Source organism: Melanotaenia boesemani, chromosome 16 (genome assembly GCF_017639745.1).
Source record: "Melanotaenia boesemani isolate fMelBoe1 chromosome 16, fMelBoe1.pri, whole genome shotgun sequence".
Classification (NCBI taxonomy): domain Eukaryota; kingdom Metazoa; phylum Chordata; class Actinopteri; order Atheriniformes; family Melanotaeniidae; genus Melanotaenia; species Melanotaenia boesemani.
In genome coordinates, this window is record NC_055697.1 from 6,002,940 (window position 1) to 6,022,268 (window position 19,329).

The following is a 19,329-nucleotide window of genomic DNA, read 5'->3' on the forward strand; positions in this document are numbered from 1 at the left end:
ACCACAAAGACGACTCCAGCCCCACCCGAAGGGCGGCAGAGGAGAGCCCCAGCAAGAGCCCCCCACGGTCCCGGGGCACAGGCCCCAGTGGGCCAAGATCAGCAGCCGCCGGCCCCGCCAGGGACCGGCCACCCAGGGCAGCCCAAGCGAAGGGCCCAGAGCCCCAGGAGCCCAGAGGCGGCCGCCCTACCCCCCAAAGGCAGAGGGCCCGCAACATGCCTAGGAGGACCAGGCCCCCCCAGACAGCCACCCGGCGTAGGCCAGCACACATTATATTCATTTATCTAACCCATATAAAATTTTCTCAATAAATGTTTTGCATTTTAATTAAATTAGTCAAATTTCCTATTTTTGATCTTTCTGACAAGAATGCCATGTAGAAACTATTTTTAGTTTTTAATTAAAATTAAGTATGATTTTTATTCTTATATTAACAATCAGATCTATGAGCTCACCGACTTCTTCTCTCGTGTGAAGTTTTAGTGAAAGCTCCATAAAGGTGATCCGATCCATCTCGTTCACACTCCTTCTTTCCACTTACGCCTTTCCTCTGCTATCTGCTAATTCCTTGTTTCCAACATTGTCAAAACTTCCACACTGATTATGACTTAACGGCTCTGGTCCAGTGGTCTTTTCTCGGTCCTCTCTCTCTCACAGCCAGTCTGTCCATTTTCCCATTTGTCTTAAATCTCACTTCTGCCATTCTCCTTCCAGACCTGAGGGGTATTGCACGAAACCAAGATAAGCGATTAAGCCGGGATATGTTGGTTATCCTGGCTGAATTTAGCCCTAAGTCGGTTGCATGAAAGCAGCTCAAACTAATCCCGGCCAAGTTACTGTGGTGATTTATCCGCTGCAGCTAGCCTGCTCCAGACCAGGCTAACTGCTCAGGCTAAGATTAATCCTAGCGAGTCACCTGCATGTCCAACGTCAATTCTATGAGGAATTAATGTGTTTTACAGCATGTCCATGGTCTTCCTAAGTATGGCGCATCATTTTAATCATCCAGTATTAAAATATTACATATACAGTCACTGTACATTTAATCGAAATCTGTTCGTAATCGCAACAGTCTTTTTATATGGATTCGAGTTGTAGTATTATTACTCTATTCTATTCTACAGTCATTTAGCAGACGCTTTTATCCAAAGCGACTTACATTTGAGAGTAAGAACAACACAAGCATGAATTCAAACAAGATGGGACGTCATAATTAAGTGTTAGTCAGACCGCTTTGAGTCCAGTTAGACCCAGGTGCTGTCGTGTAGTGCTAGTGCAGTGCAGTGCATATAATTTATTTATTTTTTTTAGTCATTTTATTTAAATACAGGATCACGATTTCATCACACAATATCAACTTGGTCATAAGTGCATGATTTCATCAGGCCAAGTGTTACATTGCTATGCTAATGAAGACTGCTCGTCAAATTGCTGTCAGAGGTTTTATAAATATGTGTTTTATTGCATTAATTGAGATTACAAAACACAGCGGATGAGGTTACAAAGGTGTATTCAAAGAAATCCGTGACGAGGGCAACGTAGAATATTCAGGTCCAACTCCCCTTCACCTGTTCCCTCTTCATAATGGCTTGCCCTTTTTCGGAGGATGTGCTGGACGAGGAAGCCCGCATCCTCAGAAGAGCATTCAGACGTGAACGAGTCTTCAGGGACAGCTCACATCCCCTGGCCTTTGGAGATGACTATTTAATTGAAAGATACAGATTTTCAGGTGATGGACTAAGATATTTATGTAGGCTGCTGAGTCCAAAAATACAGCACCAGACAGCACGAAGCCATGCCCTCACTGTACCACAGATGATCTGTGTCACATTGAGGTGGCTTGCGAGTGGGAGCTTCCTTTATTCTGTTGGGGATGCAGAGAACCTCAATAAAGGAACCATTTGCCGGACAATCAGATGCGTTTGTCTGGCGCTGAAATCATTCAGCAATATATTCATCACCTTCCCTGGCCACAGAAGACCCCTCTACATCAAGGAGGAGTTTTACAAGATTGCAGGTAACCTCAATTTTAATGTGCACCCATTAGTTTCTAAGTATATCTGTCACAGTTGGATACTCACTATTTTTTGTTACAGCTTTCCCTAACATCATTGGGGCAGTGGATTGCACACACATAAGAATCAGACGCCCCTCAGGTGAACATGAGGGAGATTACATTAACAGGAAATCCTTCCACAGCATCAATGTTCAGGTAAGAGTGATTTGTGGTTATGACCTACATGAATCTGTTCTGTGCATTTAATGACCTTAATAGGCTACAACTAAATATTTCAGATGATCTGTGATGCTGACTGCCTTGTGAGCAATTTAGAGGCAAAGTGGCCTGGCTCAGTGCATGACTCTAGAGTCTTTCGGGCTAGTCCAATTTATGAGAGACTTTCACAAGGTAGCCCACACATTTGTACTGTAAGCACCTTGGACATTGTGTGTGTAACTCTGTTTTCTAAATTATATTTTGTATTATCAGGTGAATTCTCTGGTGTGCTGCTGGGAGATAAAGGATACGCCTGTCAGTCATTCCTCTTGACTCCCCTTGCAGATCCCCAAACCCCACCACAGCAGGCCTACAACCATGCACACACCAAGACAAGGGCTCGAATCGAGATGACCTTCGGCCTTCTGAAATCTCGGTTTCAGTGCCTGCACCACCTGAGGATTTCCCCGGACAGAGCCTGTGATGTTATTGCTGCATGCGTAGTACTGCATAACATTGCAGGCCTAAGAAAGGAGAGACCCCCCCCCCCCCGAGTGGCTGTTGATGTTGACTGGGAAAATGCTCCCATCTTCCCGGACAACATTAATGGCAGACTTGTCAGGGAGCAATATATAGCAAGTTTCTTTACTTAATTTTTGGATTTAGCCCCTTTATTTAATAAAAGAGCTTTTCCTGTGTGAGCATTTTGTTTAGCACTGGTGGTTCTTTGAAATTCTTTTACATTCATGAAAAGAGGACGGACACCAATGTTCTAGTTCTTTTTTTTTTTTTTATTAAGCAGTCATTTGTCTTGGTTGCTTGGATCCTACGACAGCAAAAGTAACAAGGATTAAAACACTGTATTGCAGATATGGTTACTGTGTGCATTGAAACACTCACTTCTCTTTCTAGTTTCTGGATTTCCAGGTCCAGTTTTCGTGTCCAGCGTTTAATCTCTAGATCCAGCTCTATTTCTTGGAGCTTTCTCTTTTTGAGTCTGATTTTAACATCTGCCAGCTCTATCTCTCTCTCCAGGTGCCCTGAATAAAGCGTTCTGACAGTTTGTGAAGTCTGTAACGGAAATGTCAGTTAGCACAGCAGGATTTGTTCATAACGTAGATGTACTTTAGCCAATACTCACAATGTTACCAGGCCGCTTAGGAGACTGTGCAGCATCCGGGTCCTGCTACACATTTTCTATTAGCACCACATCACTGACTTCATATCCTTCATGGAATAAATAAGCAGGCCAATCCCATAAAACTGACTCTGCCTCAAGCCTTCTGGACTCCACCGACACAGTCTCCTCATCTGCAGACGTGCATTCTGCAGCTGCAGATGTGCCTTCCCCCTGCCGTATACATGCAGCGAGAGGACTTGGATTAAGATTTCACAGAACATACCAAGCCTGTGATTTCGAGACACTGTACTAACCGGATCATCTTCTGGTGGCTCCAAAAGTGTAATTGTGTTCCCAGACACTGCAAGGTTATCCAAAGTCAGACACTATATTATATTTGATTGTGTTCCATGTGCAGTAGAATTGCAGTACTTTGTGTACCTTGCCAGCCTGCAAAATGTTCTTATATTTAATTTTTTCTTGCTGCCAGGTCCTTTTATGGCCACACAGGTTTGTCCTTTATGAAGGACAGAAAGATGAAATAGATAAAAACGTTACATGAGGAAAATAGATTAAATGACACATTGTGGATAATTGTTTGCACCTAATCATACTCTACATTTCCTGAGTAACATGCACCTGCTTGTCCCTCTTAAAGTATACAACAGTTAGTGGATTTGAAAAGTAACTCCTTTAATTGTAGCCTAATTATGACAGTTCCAGTGGAGCACTGTTTATTAATTGTACAGTTTTTGACCACTTACGCATTGAGCCGGTCGGCTATTGTCTGCCAGGCTCTCTCTCGCGTTCTTTACTTATGGCATTGGTATTGCCTTTTTTCCTTATAATATCCTTAACTTCGTCAGAGAACTCCGTCAGGAGCTGTTGTTCAGCGGCCGTGACGTAGGACGCGCGACTTTTATCCATTTCCCCATCGGTGATTCTGTGAGCGATCGCGAGGTCTGCTTCAGTATGCCGTGCACACGCACTTATCCCAGCTATCTTCACCTGGCTTAACCTAGCCGCACCTTCTCATCCTGGCTCAGCAAACGTGCAACCAATTAAGCCAGGATAGGCCGCGCAAGCTAGGTCAAGCTGGGCTTGCTTAATCATCCTGGATTGCTTTATTCTGGTTTCGTGCAATACCCCTCTGGACCCAGAGAGGACAGAATGTGTCAGTGCTGTCCACACTCACAGAGACACATTTCCAGCTGCACTGCAGCAAATAACACATAACAGCCCAATTCCTCTTGAAAATAAAACATAGTCATTGAATTCAATTCTCTGCCTGATCAAAACGAAACAGAGTCAGCAGCTTAACAGCCAAATCTGCCACAGCTGAGGGACAACAACACCCGACACGCCTGTTTCTATTTACTGTCCTTCAAACACACAATCTTGTTTTTATTTATGTATTTATTTATTTATTGTTTGTTTGTTGTTGTTATTTTCCTCTATGTACATCCCACACCTGAACTAAGACGACTTTGACTCTCCTGGTAAATATAAAAACATACTGAATAATTATGTTTCAGTTTTATTGATCTTAATGTAAATAATATGTTTAAATTTCTCTGTTCGCATGTTAACGAGTTATTTCGTTAATGTATTAATTAAATATATGCAGTTAATTTATTTTAATCATTTTAACACAGGTTTTTGTTTTTCCTCAAAGTTCTTGCTCGCTCCTCTTCCTCCATGTCTGGTCCTGCTGCAACGGTGCGTTTGAGGTAACCAGAAGAGAGCAGGTTTATTAAAATAAAGAGATGTTTTCTGTCTGGCACTTATGGAAGAAGAAAATAACCTACATTTCTCTTTGTCCGTCAAAACTCATGCAAATGCGCTGAAAATTCTGATTTTTGGATGGGAAACTCCCAAAAGACAATGAGAAACTTAGTTGTTTTTTGTGGGTTTTTTTTTTAACTAAATGCGGTGTAATACCCGTGGATTTAGGTTTTGAGGCAAGATAGCAAAGGTAAGACGTGTTTTATGACTATGTTTTACAAACGTAAAGCATAAATTGGGCCTTCTTCTGCCTCTGGTTCAGTGAATCTTGGTCAGAGCAAGATGAAACTTTCAGCTGTGGAATCTGTGAGATGTGAGCTTTCAGTAGAGAAGTCGTTTGTTCGTGTTCAAGCCGACGGGTCAACGGGGAGACAGCATTCGTGTTTACATATTTTTTTGAAGTTTGTGTACCTGAGGGGTATTGCACGAAACCAGAATAAAGAAATCCAGGATGATTAAGCAAGCCCAGCTTGACCTAGCTTGCGCGGCCTATCCTGGCTTAATTGGTTGCACGTTTGCTAAGCCAGGATGAGAAGGTGCGGCTAGGTTAAGCCAGGTGAAGATAGTTGGGATAAGTGCGTGTGCACGGTATACTGAAGCAGACCTCGCGATCGCTCACAGAATCACCGATGGGGAAATGGATAAAAGTCGCGCGTCCTACTTCACGGCCGCTGAACAACAGCTCCTGATGGAGTTCTATGACGACGTCAAGGATATTATAAGGAAAAAAGGCAATACCAATGCCATAATCAAAGAACGCGAGAAAGCCTGGCAGACAATAGCTGACCGGCTCAATGCGTAAGTAGTCAAAAACTGTACAATTAATAAACAGTGCTCCACTGGAACTGTCATAATTAGGCTACAATTAAAGGAGTTACTTTTCAAATCCACTAACTGTTGTATACTTTAAGAGTGACAAGCAGGTGCATGTTACTCAGGAAATGTAGAGTATGATTAGGTGCAAACAATTATCCACAATGTGTCATTTAATCTATTTTCCTCATGTAACGTTTTTATCTATTTTATCTTTCTGTCCTTCATAAAGGACAAACCTGTCTGGCCATAAAAGGACCTGGCAGCAAGTAAAAATTAAATATAAGAATATTTTGCAGGCTGGTAAGTGACTCCAAAGTAGATAACAGTGAACAAATGAGGTGAATAAATGAGGTGTCTGCTGACATGTTCAATGCCTGTATGATTGTAGCAGTTAAAAAAAAAGCCTATAGAACTGGCACAGGGGGCGGCCCACCAAGCCAGGATGTGACTCCAGCAGAGGAACTGGCACTCCATTTAAATAAAGGGAGGCCAGTGATGGAGGGGATCCAGGGAGGGACAATAACTGACTCTGTCCCAGCCACAGAAACTGTCTGCTTCATACAAGGTACACAAAGTACGGCAATTCTACTGCACATGGAACACAATCAAATATAATATAGTGTCTGACTTTGGATAACCTTGCAGTGTCTGGGAACACAATTACGCTTTTGGAGCCACCAGAAGATGATCCGGTTAGTACAGTGTCTCCAAATCACAGGCTTGGTATGTTCTGTGAAATCTTAATCCAAGTCCTCTCGCCTTTATGTATACGGCAGGGGGAAGGCACATCTGCAGCTGCAGAATGCACGTCTGCAGATGAGGAGACTGTGTCAGTGGAGTCCAGAAGGTCTGAGGCATGTCAGTTTTATGGGATTGGCCTGCTTATTTATTCCATGAAGGATATGAAGTCAGTGATGTGGTACTAATAGAAAATGTGTAACAGGACCCGGATGCTGCACAGTCTCCTAAGCGGCCTGGTAACATTGTGAGTATTGGCTAAAGTACATCTACATTATGCACAAATCCTGCTGTGCTAACTGACATTTCTTTTACAGACTTCACAAACTGTCAGATCGCTTTATGCAAAGCACCTGGAGAGAGAGATAGAGCTGGCAGATGTTAAAATCAGACTCAAAAAGAGAAAGCTCCAAGAAATAGAGCTGGATCTTGAGATTAAACGCCGGACACTCAGAAAACTGGACCTGGAAATCCAGAAACTAGAAAGAGAAGTGAGTGTTTCAATGCACACAGTAACCATATCTGCAATACAGTGTTTTAATCCTTGTTACTTTTGCTGTCGTAGGATCCAAGCAACCAAGACAAATGACTGCTTAATAAAAAAAAAAAAAAAGAACTAGAACATTGGTGTCCGTCCTCTTTTCATGAATGTAAAAGAATTTCAAAGAACCACCAGTGCTAAACAAAATGCTCACACAGGAAAAGATCTTTTATTAAATAAAGGGGCTAAATCAAAAAATTAAGTAAAGAAACTTGCTATATATTGCTCCCTGACAAGTCTGCCATTAATGTTGTCCGGGAAGATGGGAGCATTTTCCCAGTCAACATCAACAGCCACTCGGGGGGGGGGGGGGGGGGGGTCTCTCCTTTCTTAGGCCTGCAATGTTATGCAGTACTACACATGCAGCAATAACATCACAGGCTCTGTCCGGGGAAATCCTCAGGTGGTGCAGGCACTGAAACCGAGATTTCAGAAGGCCGAAGGTCATCTCGATTCGAGCCCTTGTCTTGGTGTGTGCATGGTTGTAGGCCTGCTGTGGTGGGGTTTGGGGATCTGCAAGGGGAGTCAAGAGGAATGACTGACAGGCGTATCCTTTATCTCCCAGCAGCACACCAGAGAATTCACCTGATAATACAAAATATAATTTAGAAAACAGAGTTACACACACAATGTCCAAGGTGCTTACAGTACAAATGTGTGGGCTACCTTGTGAAAGTCTCTCATAAATTGGACTAGCCCGAAAGACTCTAGAGTCATGCACTGAGCCAGGCCACTTTGCCTCTAAATTGCTCACAAGGCAGTCAGCATCACAGATCATCTGAAATATTTAGTGTAGCCTATTAAGGTCATTAAATGCACAGAACAGATTCATGTAGGTCATAACCACAAATCACTCTTACCTGAACATTGATGCTGTGGAAGGATTTCCTGTTAATGTAATCTCCCTCATGTTCACCTGAGGGGCGTCTGATTCTTATGTGTGTGCAATCCACTGCCCCAATGATGTTAGGGAAAGCTGTAACAAAAAATAGTGAGTATCCAACTGTGACAGATATACTTAGAAACTAATGGGTGCACATTAAAATTGAGGTTACCTGCAATCTTGTAAAACTCCTCCTTGATGTAGAGGGGTCTTCTGTGGCCAGGGAAGGTGATGAATATATTGCTGAATGATTTCAGCGCCAGACAAACGCATCTGATTGTCCGGCAAATGGTTCCTTTATTGAGGTTCTCTGCATCCCCAACAGAATAAAGGAAGCTCCCACTCGCAAGCCACCTCAATGTGACACAGATCATCTGTGGTACAGTGAGGGCATGGCTTCGTGCTGTCTGGTGCTGTATTTTTGGACTCAGCAGCCTACATAAATATCTTAGTCCATCACCTGAAAATCTGTATCTTTCAATTAAATAGTCATCTCCAAAGGCCAGGGGATCTGACCTGTCCCTGAAGACTCTTTCCCGTCTGAATGCTCTTCTGAGGATGCGGGCTTCCTCGTCCAGCACATCCTCCAAAAAAGGGCAAGCCATTATGAAGAGGGAACAGGTGAAGGGGAGTTGGACCTATATATTCTACATTGTCCTCGTCACAGATTAAATTGAAAACACCTTTGTAACCTCATCCGCTGTGTTTTGTAATCTCAATTAATGCAATAAAACACATATTTATAAAACCTCTGACAGCAATTTGACGAGCAGTCTTCATTAGCATAGCAATGTAACACTTGGCCTGATGAAATCATGCACTTATGACCAAGTTGATATTGTGTGATGAAATCGTGATCCTGTATTTAAATAAAATGACTAAAAACAAAAAAAATTTATATATATATATATATATATATATATATATATATATATATATATATAGCACTACACGACAGCACCTGGGTCTAACTGGACTCAAAAGCGGTCTGACTAACACTTAATTATGACGTCCCATCTTGTTTGAATTCATGCTTGTGTTGTTCTTACTCTCAAATGTAAGTCGCTTTGGATAAAAGCGTCTGCTAAATGACTGTAGAATAGAATAGAGTAATAATACTACAACTCGAATCCATATAAAAAGGCTGTTGTGATTACGAACAGATTTCGATTAAATGTACAGTGACTGTATGTGTAATATTTTAATACTGGATGATTAAAATGACGCGCCATACTTAGGAAGACCATGGACATGCTGTAAAACACATTAATTCCTCACAGAATTGACGTTGGACATGCAGGTGACTCGCTAGGATTAATCTTAGCCTGAGCAGTTAGCCTGGTCTGGAGCAGGCTAGCTGCAGCGGATAAATCACCACAGTAACTTGGCCGGGATTAGTTTGAGCTGCTTTCATGCAACCGACTTAGGGCTAAATTCAGCCAGGATAACCAACATATCCCGGCTTAATCGCTTATCTTGGTTTCGTGCAATACCCCTCTGGTCTTTTAATTATTTGTTGTCTTAACTGTGTTTGGTGGTCATAGAAATGGTTTTGCTGAGCTGGTAGCTGAGATTCTGGACTTTCTGTGGATACCACACATGTTTATAGTCACATCTACAGACCTGACGCTACAACCAGAAACGAGATGTTAACCCTTAACTCCCGGTAGCAGAGGCTGCAGGTACAGACGTGAAGCTAAACAATCAAGCTAAGAATGAAAGTTTAGAGAAATTATATCCAGAAATCTGGATAATGAAACACTGAAGGTGCATGGATGGAAGTTATTGTGCATATTGTGAATATTTCTCTCTCCTCACCATCTAGAAGCTGTGAGATTCTCATCCTGCTTTCTGTCTGTTCACCTGATGCTGATATTCATCACATATTGTTCCTTCTGTGTTTAGAAGGAAGCAGCTTCACAGCTTTAAATTCATCCTGCTGATTTTTTACCTTTTAGTTAGTAAATCCTGAACATTTCATCCTTCTTTCTCCTGAATATTTGATTTTTTAAATATATATGAAGAAATATTTTAACTGTTGGTGTTTAAAGAGAAAACTGCTTCTAAATCTGTTTATGTGTTTAGTGCAGGGGTCTGCAGCCTTTCCAATCCAAAGGGCCATTTTTCCCTCAGCCAGCTAAATGAAACTCCTTTAGAGACGCAGATGTTACAGACTTTTAGAAAAAGACAACTTATAATTTTTTATAAATATCTACTATAGGAAACTTGATGTTTGAAAAAACACATTTTTATTTCTATTTTTCATTTTAAAATAATGAAAAACATAAAACTTTTGCAAAAAGTAGTTCTATGGGATCTAGTTATTTGTGGAAAATGTTTTTAAAAAGGACCTTAGTTTCACACCTGATGACAAGAAAAATAGATTTTAAAAAATGGTACTGGTACATTTTGAGTGTAATAATATTGTGGAAATGAATGCAATTATTCCATGAAAAAAACTGAAAGTTTGATTTTAAAAAAACTGTATTTGTTATTATATCTATATTTAAAAACATGAGTTAGTTCTTTAGCATTTTTAGTCATGTATTAAGAGCCATTGTGGAAGGTCCAGAGAGCCACTTGCAGTTCCGGACGTTGGAAATCCTTGATTTAGTGTTTTTAAACCAAAATTTAGTGCATTTTCTTCATATAGCAGTAGGCCTTCTTTTAAAGAAAAATGACATTTTAATCAAGATTAATCGCAACATTTTATGCGACCAGCCACCAAAGTGGATGTTCAGTTGGTAATGGATTTAGCTTAATATTAAAAGCGGGCGTGATCTGAGAGAACAATGGCGTCATATTTACACATGGATAAAGATGACAATAGCCTGTTATGAAAAAAGGTCCAGTCTGGGGCTCAGGCGACGAGCAGGGCTCATTGTGGCCTGCTTGCAGTGTCGGGCTTTCGTCTGTCTGCCATGGTTTGGGGAACCAAGGGCAGGTTCAGCATAGATTTTGTGTTATCTTAGAGAATCTTGGTGTCAAGTGTCACATTTATAAGTTAATATGTCAGTTAATTGTCATTTCTTGTAATATTCTAAAGTGATCTAGAGCAATATTCTCCAGACTTCTAGAAGATAATTTCCCAATTTTACTTTGGACTTTGGCTGGCCGTTCACTTATTTTCTGTTTGTTTTTATAGCTGACTATGATTTAACACTGACCCTTTGAACCTTTGCCATATAATATTTAATACATACAGTTTCTGAGACCTTTTGCATTACTTTATGGGAAAAACTTAGCTCGAAACCTTGTTGTACACAATCTGATACGTGTCTTCTGCCCCCTGGTGGATACAATTATAATACAATAATGCACCACAATTATATATATATATATATATATATATATATATATATATATGTCTGTGTGTGTGTGTGTGTGTGTGTGTGTGTGTGTGTGTGTGTGTGTGTGTGTGTGTGTCTTCAGATTTAAAAAAGAGGTGACTTTTCTTCCTATTTTTGGGTCGGGCATAAAAAGGCACCTAACTCAAATGATAAAGTAGTGTTATGATAAAGTAGTGTTATGATGGTATGTAACAAACAACTAACCAAAGAAGTAATTTAAGTAAATTCATTTTTAATGAAGGGGAAAGTAAGAAAATGTTTAATTATGCTAAATGATAGAAAAACGTGACTGAAATCAGACCTTAACATTATTAATGCAGTCTGGGATCATCCTGATAGAGAACGGAACAAAAGACAGCCAACATCCTAAGAAGAGCTTTGGAAAGACTTCAAGAAGTCTGGAGGACCACACTACCTAAAGACCTTACAGTTTGTTTTAAAGGGTTCCTACTCTTAAAGACAAAAAAAGGTCACCTGCAGATTTACAGTCAAGCTCGTTAAAACTTTGAAAAACGGGTTACTGTATTTATAAGTATATAAGAGTGGTATATTTTTCCGCATTGTACAACGATTTAAGGCATTTCTGACGTCTTAAACAGATTCGGATGTAAAATCAGTGTCACCTGAGCTCCAAGTTTGACTGGGACGTTTCTCGGGTAAAGAAACATGATGGCGTCTTTTTGTTCTCACACAGACAATCAGAATTATGGTAAAAATCCATTTTGGTCACATTAAATGACAAAAAGCATGTAATGTGACCATTATCTAAATTATAACTATCAGAACTATCCTCTACACACAGGCTAAATGCGTAAAATGGTTCGGTCCATCCGCAGCTCTCAGTCCATAAGCTCCTGCAAAGCTCTTTAAGTCTTCCACTTCTGTCTCTGAGTCAGAGTAAAGATGAGCTACGGAGACAGCTACACCTCCTCGTCCTACAGGAAGATTTTCGGGGATTCTTCCAGGTTTTCCTCCTCCTCCTCTCGGGTGAGCGGCGCCTCTCCTCGGAGCTCCGCGGGGCTGAGACCAATGGCTGCGCCGCGCAACAGCGCTTCCTCCGTCAGCCTGTACAGACGGCTCGGACGGCCCACCGCTTCTTTCTCTCCGGTACCGACCGGCTCGCTCGACTTAACCCAAACCTCAGTTGTCAACAATGAATTCAAAATTATTAGGACTAACGAGAAAGAGCAGCTGCAGGTAAGTGTGAATATACATAGAAATGTTTCATTTCAGTATTTTAACCTGCAGACTTTATTTTTATTAAATATGCATCCGTTTATAAAACTGCACACAGATTTATACTTTACTTTATATTAGTAAGTGTTTTATATGGCCTAGCTAACTAACCAAATGGTCTGATGATAAGGGGTTATTGTAGTGATGATGAATGTGCCTCTCTTTGCAGAGCATCTGTGCTCTAAAGAATAAAATATTCTGACTAATAGAAGAAAATGAATTAATATAATATAATAAACACCAATGTTGGGCACATTACTTCTAAAAAGTAATTAATTATAGTTACTTAATACTTTTCCCAAAAAGTAACTGAGTTAGTAACAGAAATACAGCATTAAAAAAAATAACTAATTACTGGCTAAAGTAATTATTCTGTTACTTTTTTAATGTTCAAATATATTCCCTTTAATGGAACTTCAAATTCATCTGGTTGTTCAGAAACAACAGAGTGTGTTCAGTGGGAGGCTTGTTCAAGTCCGATGCAAGACAGAGAGATACAGAAGATCCTTCCTTCCAGCAGCTATCAGGCTGAAGAACAAAGCCCTTAATTAATTAATGTGATTATTTAAAAAAAAAAAAAAAAAAAAAAAAAAAAAAAAAATTACTACTACTACAATATTGAATTTCCCTTTGGGATTAATAAAGTATTTTTCATTCATTCATTCATTCATTTAACTGCTCTTCTGAAAGGCTACAAGAAGCCTTCCCATAAAAAAAAGCCCTTCAGAAAAGGGCAGTTTCTGGTCACGGAGCAAAAGGGGCAGATGTTAATTGTTGATGTTTTTGGAGGATTTAGTGGCTAAAGAGTCAAATAATTAATTACAATGACAATCAGCTGATTCTAACAGGAAATTTATCTGAAACCAGCGTGTCATTCTGTCTCCAGGGTCTGAATGACCGCTTTGCCACCTTCATAGACAAAGTCCGACAGCTCGAGCAGCAGAATAAAGTGTTGGAGACGGAGCTCGTGACTCTGCGGCAGAAACACAGCGATCCGTCCCGCGTGGCCCATCTGTATCAGCAGGAGATGAGAGAGCTGCGATCACAGCTGGAGGAGCTGAACAGGGACAAGAACCAGATCCTGATAGAGAGGAACAACCTGGAGGAGGAGCTGCAGGTAAGGAGCCAGGGTTTGATGAGTCAGATCAGAATCTTTATTCTGGCTTTTATTGCACTGAAAAATAGATAGATTTCATGGTAATGGTCTCATGCTGCATAGACGAAGTGAGCATTGCAGGCCCATTGCCAGTTTGCACAGCTGATTGCAAGAATCCAGGCTGTTCAGTGGTGTTTGTTCCCTAATCACGCACCTTCTCACCTCAAAGACTTCAACAGTCAAATACACAACAACTGTCCAGCATCGTTCTAATTTCCTCGGTAAAGACAAACACATAACCTAGTTCACTTAACAGCTTCACTTTCTGCACTTTGGAAGACATTTTGTGCAAGCACAAATGACATAAGCATAAATTACTGGAGATGTCACAGCTTAACATCTCCAGTACAGGTACTTTGTTGCATGAAGGTTTAGTGGTGCAGCAGGGAAAAAGATCCCCCCTCATATCATAACAAAAACTAAAACAGGTTTTCAGTATGAACCGGTATGCCACCCAGCACTGCAAGCAAGCCAAATCTGTTCACACCCCCACATCATTGCCATTGCCAATGCTTGATTTTGGAGCATTTATTGGTAGATACCAAAGATATATTGATATTACTGTGTGTCCATAATTTTTATTTGACGATCATGCTAGTATTTACAGAATGTGGTTTAAACCCAGTCCCACCACAGTAAACAACGTTTTTTTTTTATCATTGTCAGTCCTGATGCTTGACAAGCTTTGATCATCTCCGCTTTCTGATCTAATTATTTTTTTGTTTATCTCAATATTTAAATTCTAATTCTGTCATTGCTCAAACCTTGCATTTTTCTCACCTTTTAATCCTTGTCATTTCAGAAGCTCAATGCAAAGTACGAGGATGAGGTTAAGATGCGAGAAGAAGCTGAGCAGACCTTGAGGTCCTTCAGAAAGGATGTAGATGATGCTACAGCCGTTCGTTTAGACCTAGAACGTCGGATGGAGTCACTATTAGATGAAATCTCTTTCATGAAGAAGGTGCATGAAGAGGAGATTGATGAGCTGAGCAGAATGATGGATGCGCAGCAGGTTTCCGTGGAGCTTGAGCTCGCCAAACCTGACCTTACCTCAGCTCTGAAGGAGATCCGCAACCAATATGAGTCCATAGCCTCCAAAAACCTGCAGTCGGCTGAGGACTGGTACAAGAGCAAGTTTGCAAGCCTCAGCGAGCAGGCCACCAGAAGCAACGAGGCCATGAAGGCCAGCAGGGAAGAAATCAATGAGTTCAGGAGGCAGCTGCAGTCCAAGACCATTGAGATAGAGACCTTTAGGGGTGCCAACGAGTCTCTGGAGAGGCAGATGGCCGAGATGGAGGATACACACAATGCTGAAGTTGCAGCCATGCAGGCAAGCACCTATAGATAATACAAAGTAGAGCACATTTTCTCTCAAATCAGCATAGCCTGTAACTTTTTCTTAATTTCATTTTTATAAAGTTCATCTAAAATAATATTCTCTTATGTCAAGAATACACTTGCTTTTGATTATGTGTACAAGAGGTTATCTTGGCTGCCTTGCGCATGATTCATGCACATCTTCAGAAATTGAAGCTATGTATTCACAAGCTGCAGCATAAAAGTAATAGGTAGGGGGCAGTGTATGGACCACTTTGACTGGCTGTAAGGTCACAGGGTCGATGGCAGTAAAAATGGTGGAAAGTTTAGAAGACAAGTCTTTTCTCACATTGACAAAACAAGTGAAACTTGCACACCGTTGTAGAAGACATCGAGACAGTAAAATGCCAATGTTTTGTTGAGTTTTGGCTTCCGTTTACATGATAACACAGAGGACGAAACTGCAAAGATCTGGAAAAGGGGCTCCAGAGTGAAATTTTCTTTAAATGCAGGACAAATCCTGTCTGTGTAAATATAAACTGGAATCTTGCTGCCAAGTTTCACCTCCCACTACAGGCCTGGTATGACCACTACATCATTTCCAGGCCTTTTTGCATTTTTCGCCTGTACAGAGATAGTTTTCATTCCACCATGGTGTAAATGCTATTTTTTCTGAAACACAAAGGGAGAAGTTTGGGGGTTTGGGTGGAAACTTTGTGTAAATGCACCCACTGAATTACTGTTTTCTGGGGATAACAAAGAAAAACAAAAACCTCCACGTAAAATTTTGCTGGCCCCAAATTTTCTACAGGAGAATTGTATAAAAGGGAAGAGGTACAGGAGCTTAAAGCCTCTTTTCCGGTGCAGGTCAGGACACGACGGTTAGGGTGCGGATATGGTTTGTAAAATGTAATCTTGATGCGTTTCCACAGCCAACCGTAACCTTACCTGAGAGGTGGAGTATCAGCCGGGTAACGATAGATGCCTCAGCTACATAATAGCATGATGTCATTGCAGCGCAACCCCTTGAAGTAGAACCAAAACACGACTCAGAGACAAAGGAGGAGAATGGCGATCATCCAACGTTTGGCTTCTTTCTTCTTGGTGGTTCTTCGTGACATCATTTTAAACTGAGGTTTAATCAACAAAAAGAAAACCTGTTGCTCAAAACAAGGAGCTGTTCCTGCTTTGTTCTAATGCCAGGTCGCATGAGATGTGACTCTTTTTTTTTCAACCAGTCAACTGATTGCAGTGTGTCAAGCCCACTAAAACAAACCATTTTATTTCTTTTCTCATTTTCTAAAAATAAAACATCAGCATCATATTAACTGTGCAATATGAACTTTTCATGTGCTGCTAAAAGCCTGCAGTTTCCGTGAAGAGAATACTCACAAAAAAACTTGATATTTATGTTTTACTTGGAAGCAGATCCGGTTTTTAAAAATTACTTCTCCATTATGATAGAGGTGAATTGCTAAGAATTGTTAAAATGTTAAGATGGGTGCTGAAAGATCCAATCAACTTAAATCCTGTAAAAGTTATTGTAATGTAGTGCTCTAAACTGAGCCTACTGTTAAAATGTGTTGGAAAGAGTGGCCTGCTACTAAACCCCCAGCACAGTATTGTGTGGAGATCATTAGTCTACATCTCTGTGGAATAATAGGATTGAAAGAGAGTGGCTCATGGGGTCAAGTTCATCATCAATTATGTCACTTCAATTAAAGCTAATAGCTTCCTACACACAGCAGGGTGCCGCTTATTTCAGTAGACTGAAGACTCAGAGAAAGCAAAGAGTTCAATATGATGATCATAAATAAATATATCATACATACTCTTATAGTAAATCTTCTGCCAGCCTGTGCAAGACTATAGTGTATTTAAATCAACACTGGATATATGATCATGATTAATAACCAATTCAACGGCTTGACAATTAATTTTGACGTTTTGGAAACACATTTTTGTCAAGAAATTATAAAATCAATGTCATTCCTGTAACTATTTTCAACTCTGCAGGAGATGTTAGCAAAGTAAACACTGAGAGAAAACAGCCAGCACTGAACATATTCTGTTAGCCTAAGCACAAAACCAACCCAAAAAAGACATTAAAAAAGAACACAACAAACAGCTTTTAACACAATGTGTCAAAGTACTTTAGTTGCGCTGGACCCCCTGTTTGTCTTTAATTTGAGCCAAACCAGGTGGACTTCTCCATCTGACTTTAGTAGCATTCATGCTAAGCTAAGCTAACCTAAGCTAATCAGTTGCTAGCTGTTAGCTCACTTAGCAGACAGATATGAGAGCTGTATCAATCTTCTCATCTTTTAGCAAGAAAAACTGGTAATTATCCAACAAGTCACCAGTCTGTGAAAAAGTTAGCCAAGCTAGCCTAAAGACAGATAACCATGCATGCTCATCTACTGTCAATTCAGAATCCCTATTAAACCTATCACACATGTCTTTAGACTTTGGAAAGAAGCAGGAGAGAATGATAAGGATCAAATAGGGGAAAAAATTTAAAATAACTAATGATTATTATTATATGAACATATATTATTATATTAATACATTAATATATATGTTATTATTATAATTATTCATATTATTATTAAAAAGTTCTTGCTTTCTTAGAGGTAGCGGTGAATGTCTAGTTCAGGTTCAATATGAGGTCAAGACAGCTTTTAGTGGGTGGTTGGAAGTCTATGAAGCATCTGTGACTTAACAGACAACGGAAATTGTGCTTAGTGGACTGACCCTCCATGTCTATTGGATTAATGTCTGACCTGCTAAATACGGGAAGGCTATCTGGCTTTCACCAGCTTTTTACAGATGAGAAAGCTAAGCCCTTAAGGTAGCTGAGACAAGAGGAAATCCCTTCAAACTTCAGACTGCTACATTTATGACAGAGAAACTAAAACAAACAAATGTTTATTGGATAGTGAATTAAACTGCTGGAAATTTAGCTTATTCTAACTAATTCTCATTACAACAGGACACCATTAGCCACCTGGATAATGAGCTGAGGAACCTGAAGGGTGAGATGGCCCAGCACCTGCGAGAGTACCAAGACCTGCTTAATGTCAAGATGGCCCTGGACATAGAGATAGCGGCTTACAGGTGCTAAATCTCTGAGTTATTAATTAATTTTTTTTACATTAAAGATCACATTCATCTATGTTTTAAGACACAAACATGCACATAAAAGAATAATGTCATTACTGAAATGGACTTATGTCAATAAAGTTAGTAAAGTTCAAAACACATGGCAATGCTGACATGTTACCAGGCTTCTTTTATATTTAAGTGTGTGCAGCTTGACATTTATTTCTTTTGTTTCTGATAGGAAACTGCTGGAAGGGGAGGAGACTCACTTTAACTCAGGGATGTCGTTCAGCTCTGCCAGCTACAGCTACCACCCTCGAGTCTCAGCCGGCTCCTCCAGGAGCAGCCAGAGGGAGAAGGAAGGAGCCACGAAGGAAAGCTTCAAGGATGTCAGCGAGGATAAAGACGAAGCAGACATCAACTCCAACAACTGATGACAGACAGGGATTGTGTGAGAAGAGATATGCTTTAGAGCCAAAGGTGTTAAGACATAATATTTCACACAATTTCATAGGCATAGGTGTCAGTGATTAAAGGCAGAAAATTTATGGACTTTAAATCATCAAGTTTTTTTGGAAATGGAAAGATTAGTCAGGATTATTTGTCAAAACTCCAACATATATTAAACTAAGCTTAAAAATTAGATTAGTACGTCTCCAGAGGGGACAAATTTTATGGAAACCATATACTTTGGTAAATATGTGACTGAGCACTAATAATTAAATAAAAATTAATTTAACTTCTGCAGGAAATTCAACATAAAGTTGTGTAAGAAGTGTGAAGAATGATGGAAGACTGCTCAAATAAATCTCAAAAGAAAAGCACGTGTTAGTTTTGCATCATTGTTGTGGTGTCTGGACTTTGAGGCAGTTTATTTATTGTATAGCTAATCACATGGCAGCTTTGGGGAATGAGGAAGAAAGGGGATTTAAGTGACGTCACGTGGGATGATTGCTGGCCTGAGTCAGTGCCACCGCTCCCACCACGTGCATCAAGCACTGCTCGTAGGGCTCCAAGTTCCAGAGGGGCACCAAAAAAAAAAAAACAATCTCATGATTTATTATAATAAT

The 19,329-nt window shown here is 40.3% G+C and overlaps 1 protein-coding gene and 2 pseudogenes across 2 annotated transcripts; 2 read left to right on the forward strand and 1 right to left on the reverse strand.

Moving 5' to 3' along the window:
• Positions 1–199: 199 nt before the first annotated feature.
• On the forward strand, positions 200–19,062 carry LOC121655857 (alpha-internexin-like). 2 transcript variants are annotated; one of them, XM_042010731.1, is made up of 6 exons: positions 200–255; positions 12,345–12,645; positions 13,571–13,801; positions 14,643–15,170; positions 18,150–18,274; positions 18,501–19,062. In XM_042010731.1, the coding sequence occupies exons 2-6, from the start codon at positions 12,352–12,354 to the stop codon at positions 18,691–18,693; spliced, it is 1,371 nt and encodes a 456-aa protein (XP_041866665.1). In that variant the 5' UTR covers positions 200–255; positions 12,345–12,351; the 3' UTR covers positions 18,694–19,062. The 2 variants fall into 2 exon arrangements, with proteins under 2 accessions (XP_041866665.1, XP_041866663.1); XM_042010729.1 differs by lacking the exon at positions 200–255 and having other exon boundaries at positions 11,532–12,645.
• On the forward strand, positions 1,585–2,607 carry LOC121655860 (annotated as a pseudogene).
• LOC121655859 lies at positions 7,581–8,776 on the reverse strand (annotated as a pseudogene).
• Positions 19,063–19,329: the final 267 nt, after the last annotated feature.

Excerpts from the sequence above, each read along its gene's own strand:
- LOC121655857 (XM_042010731.1), top strand. The coding sequence starts at position 12,352 with ATGAGCTACGGAGACAGCTACACCTCCTCGTCCTACAGGAAGATTTTC. Across the intron at positions 13,802-14,642 it reads ACCTGGAGGAGGAGCTGCAG|AAGCTCAATGCAAAGTACGA; the intron begins GTAAGGAGCCAG and ends TTGTCATTTCAG. Across the intron at positions 15,171-18,149 it reads CTGAAGTTGCAGCCATGCAG|GACACCATTAGCCACCTGGA; the intron begins GCAAGCACCTAT and ends TCATTACAACAG.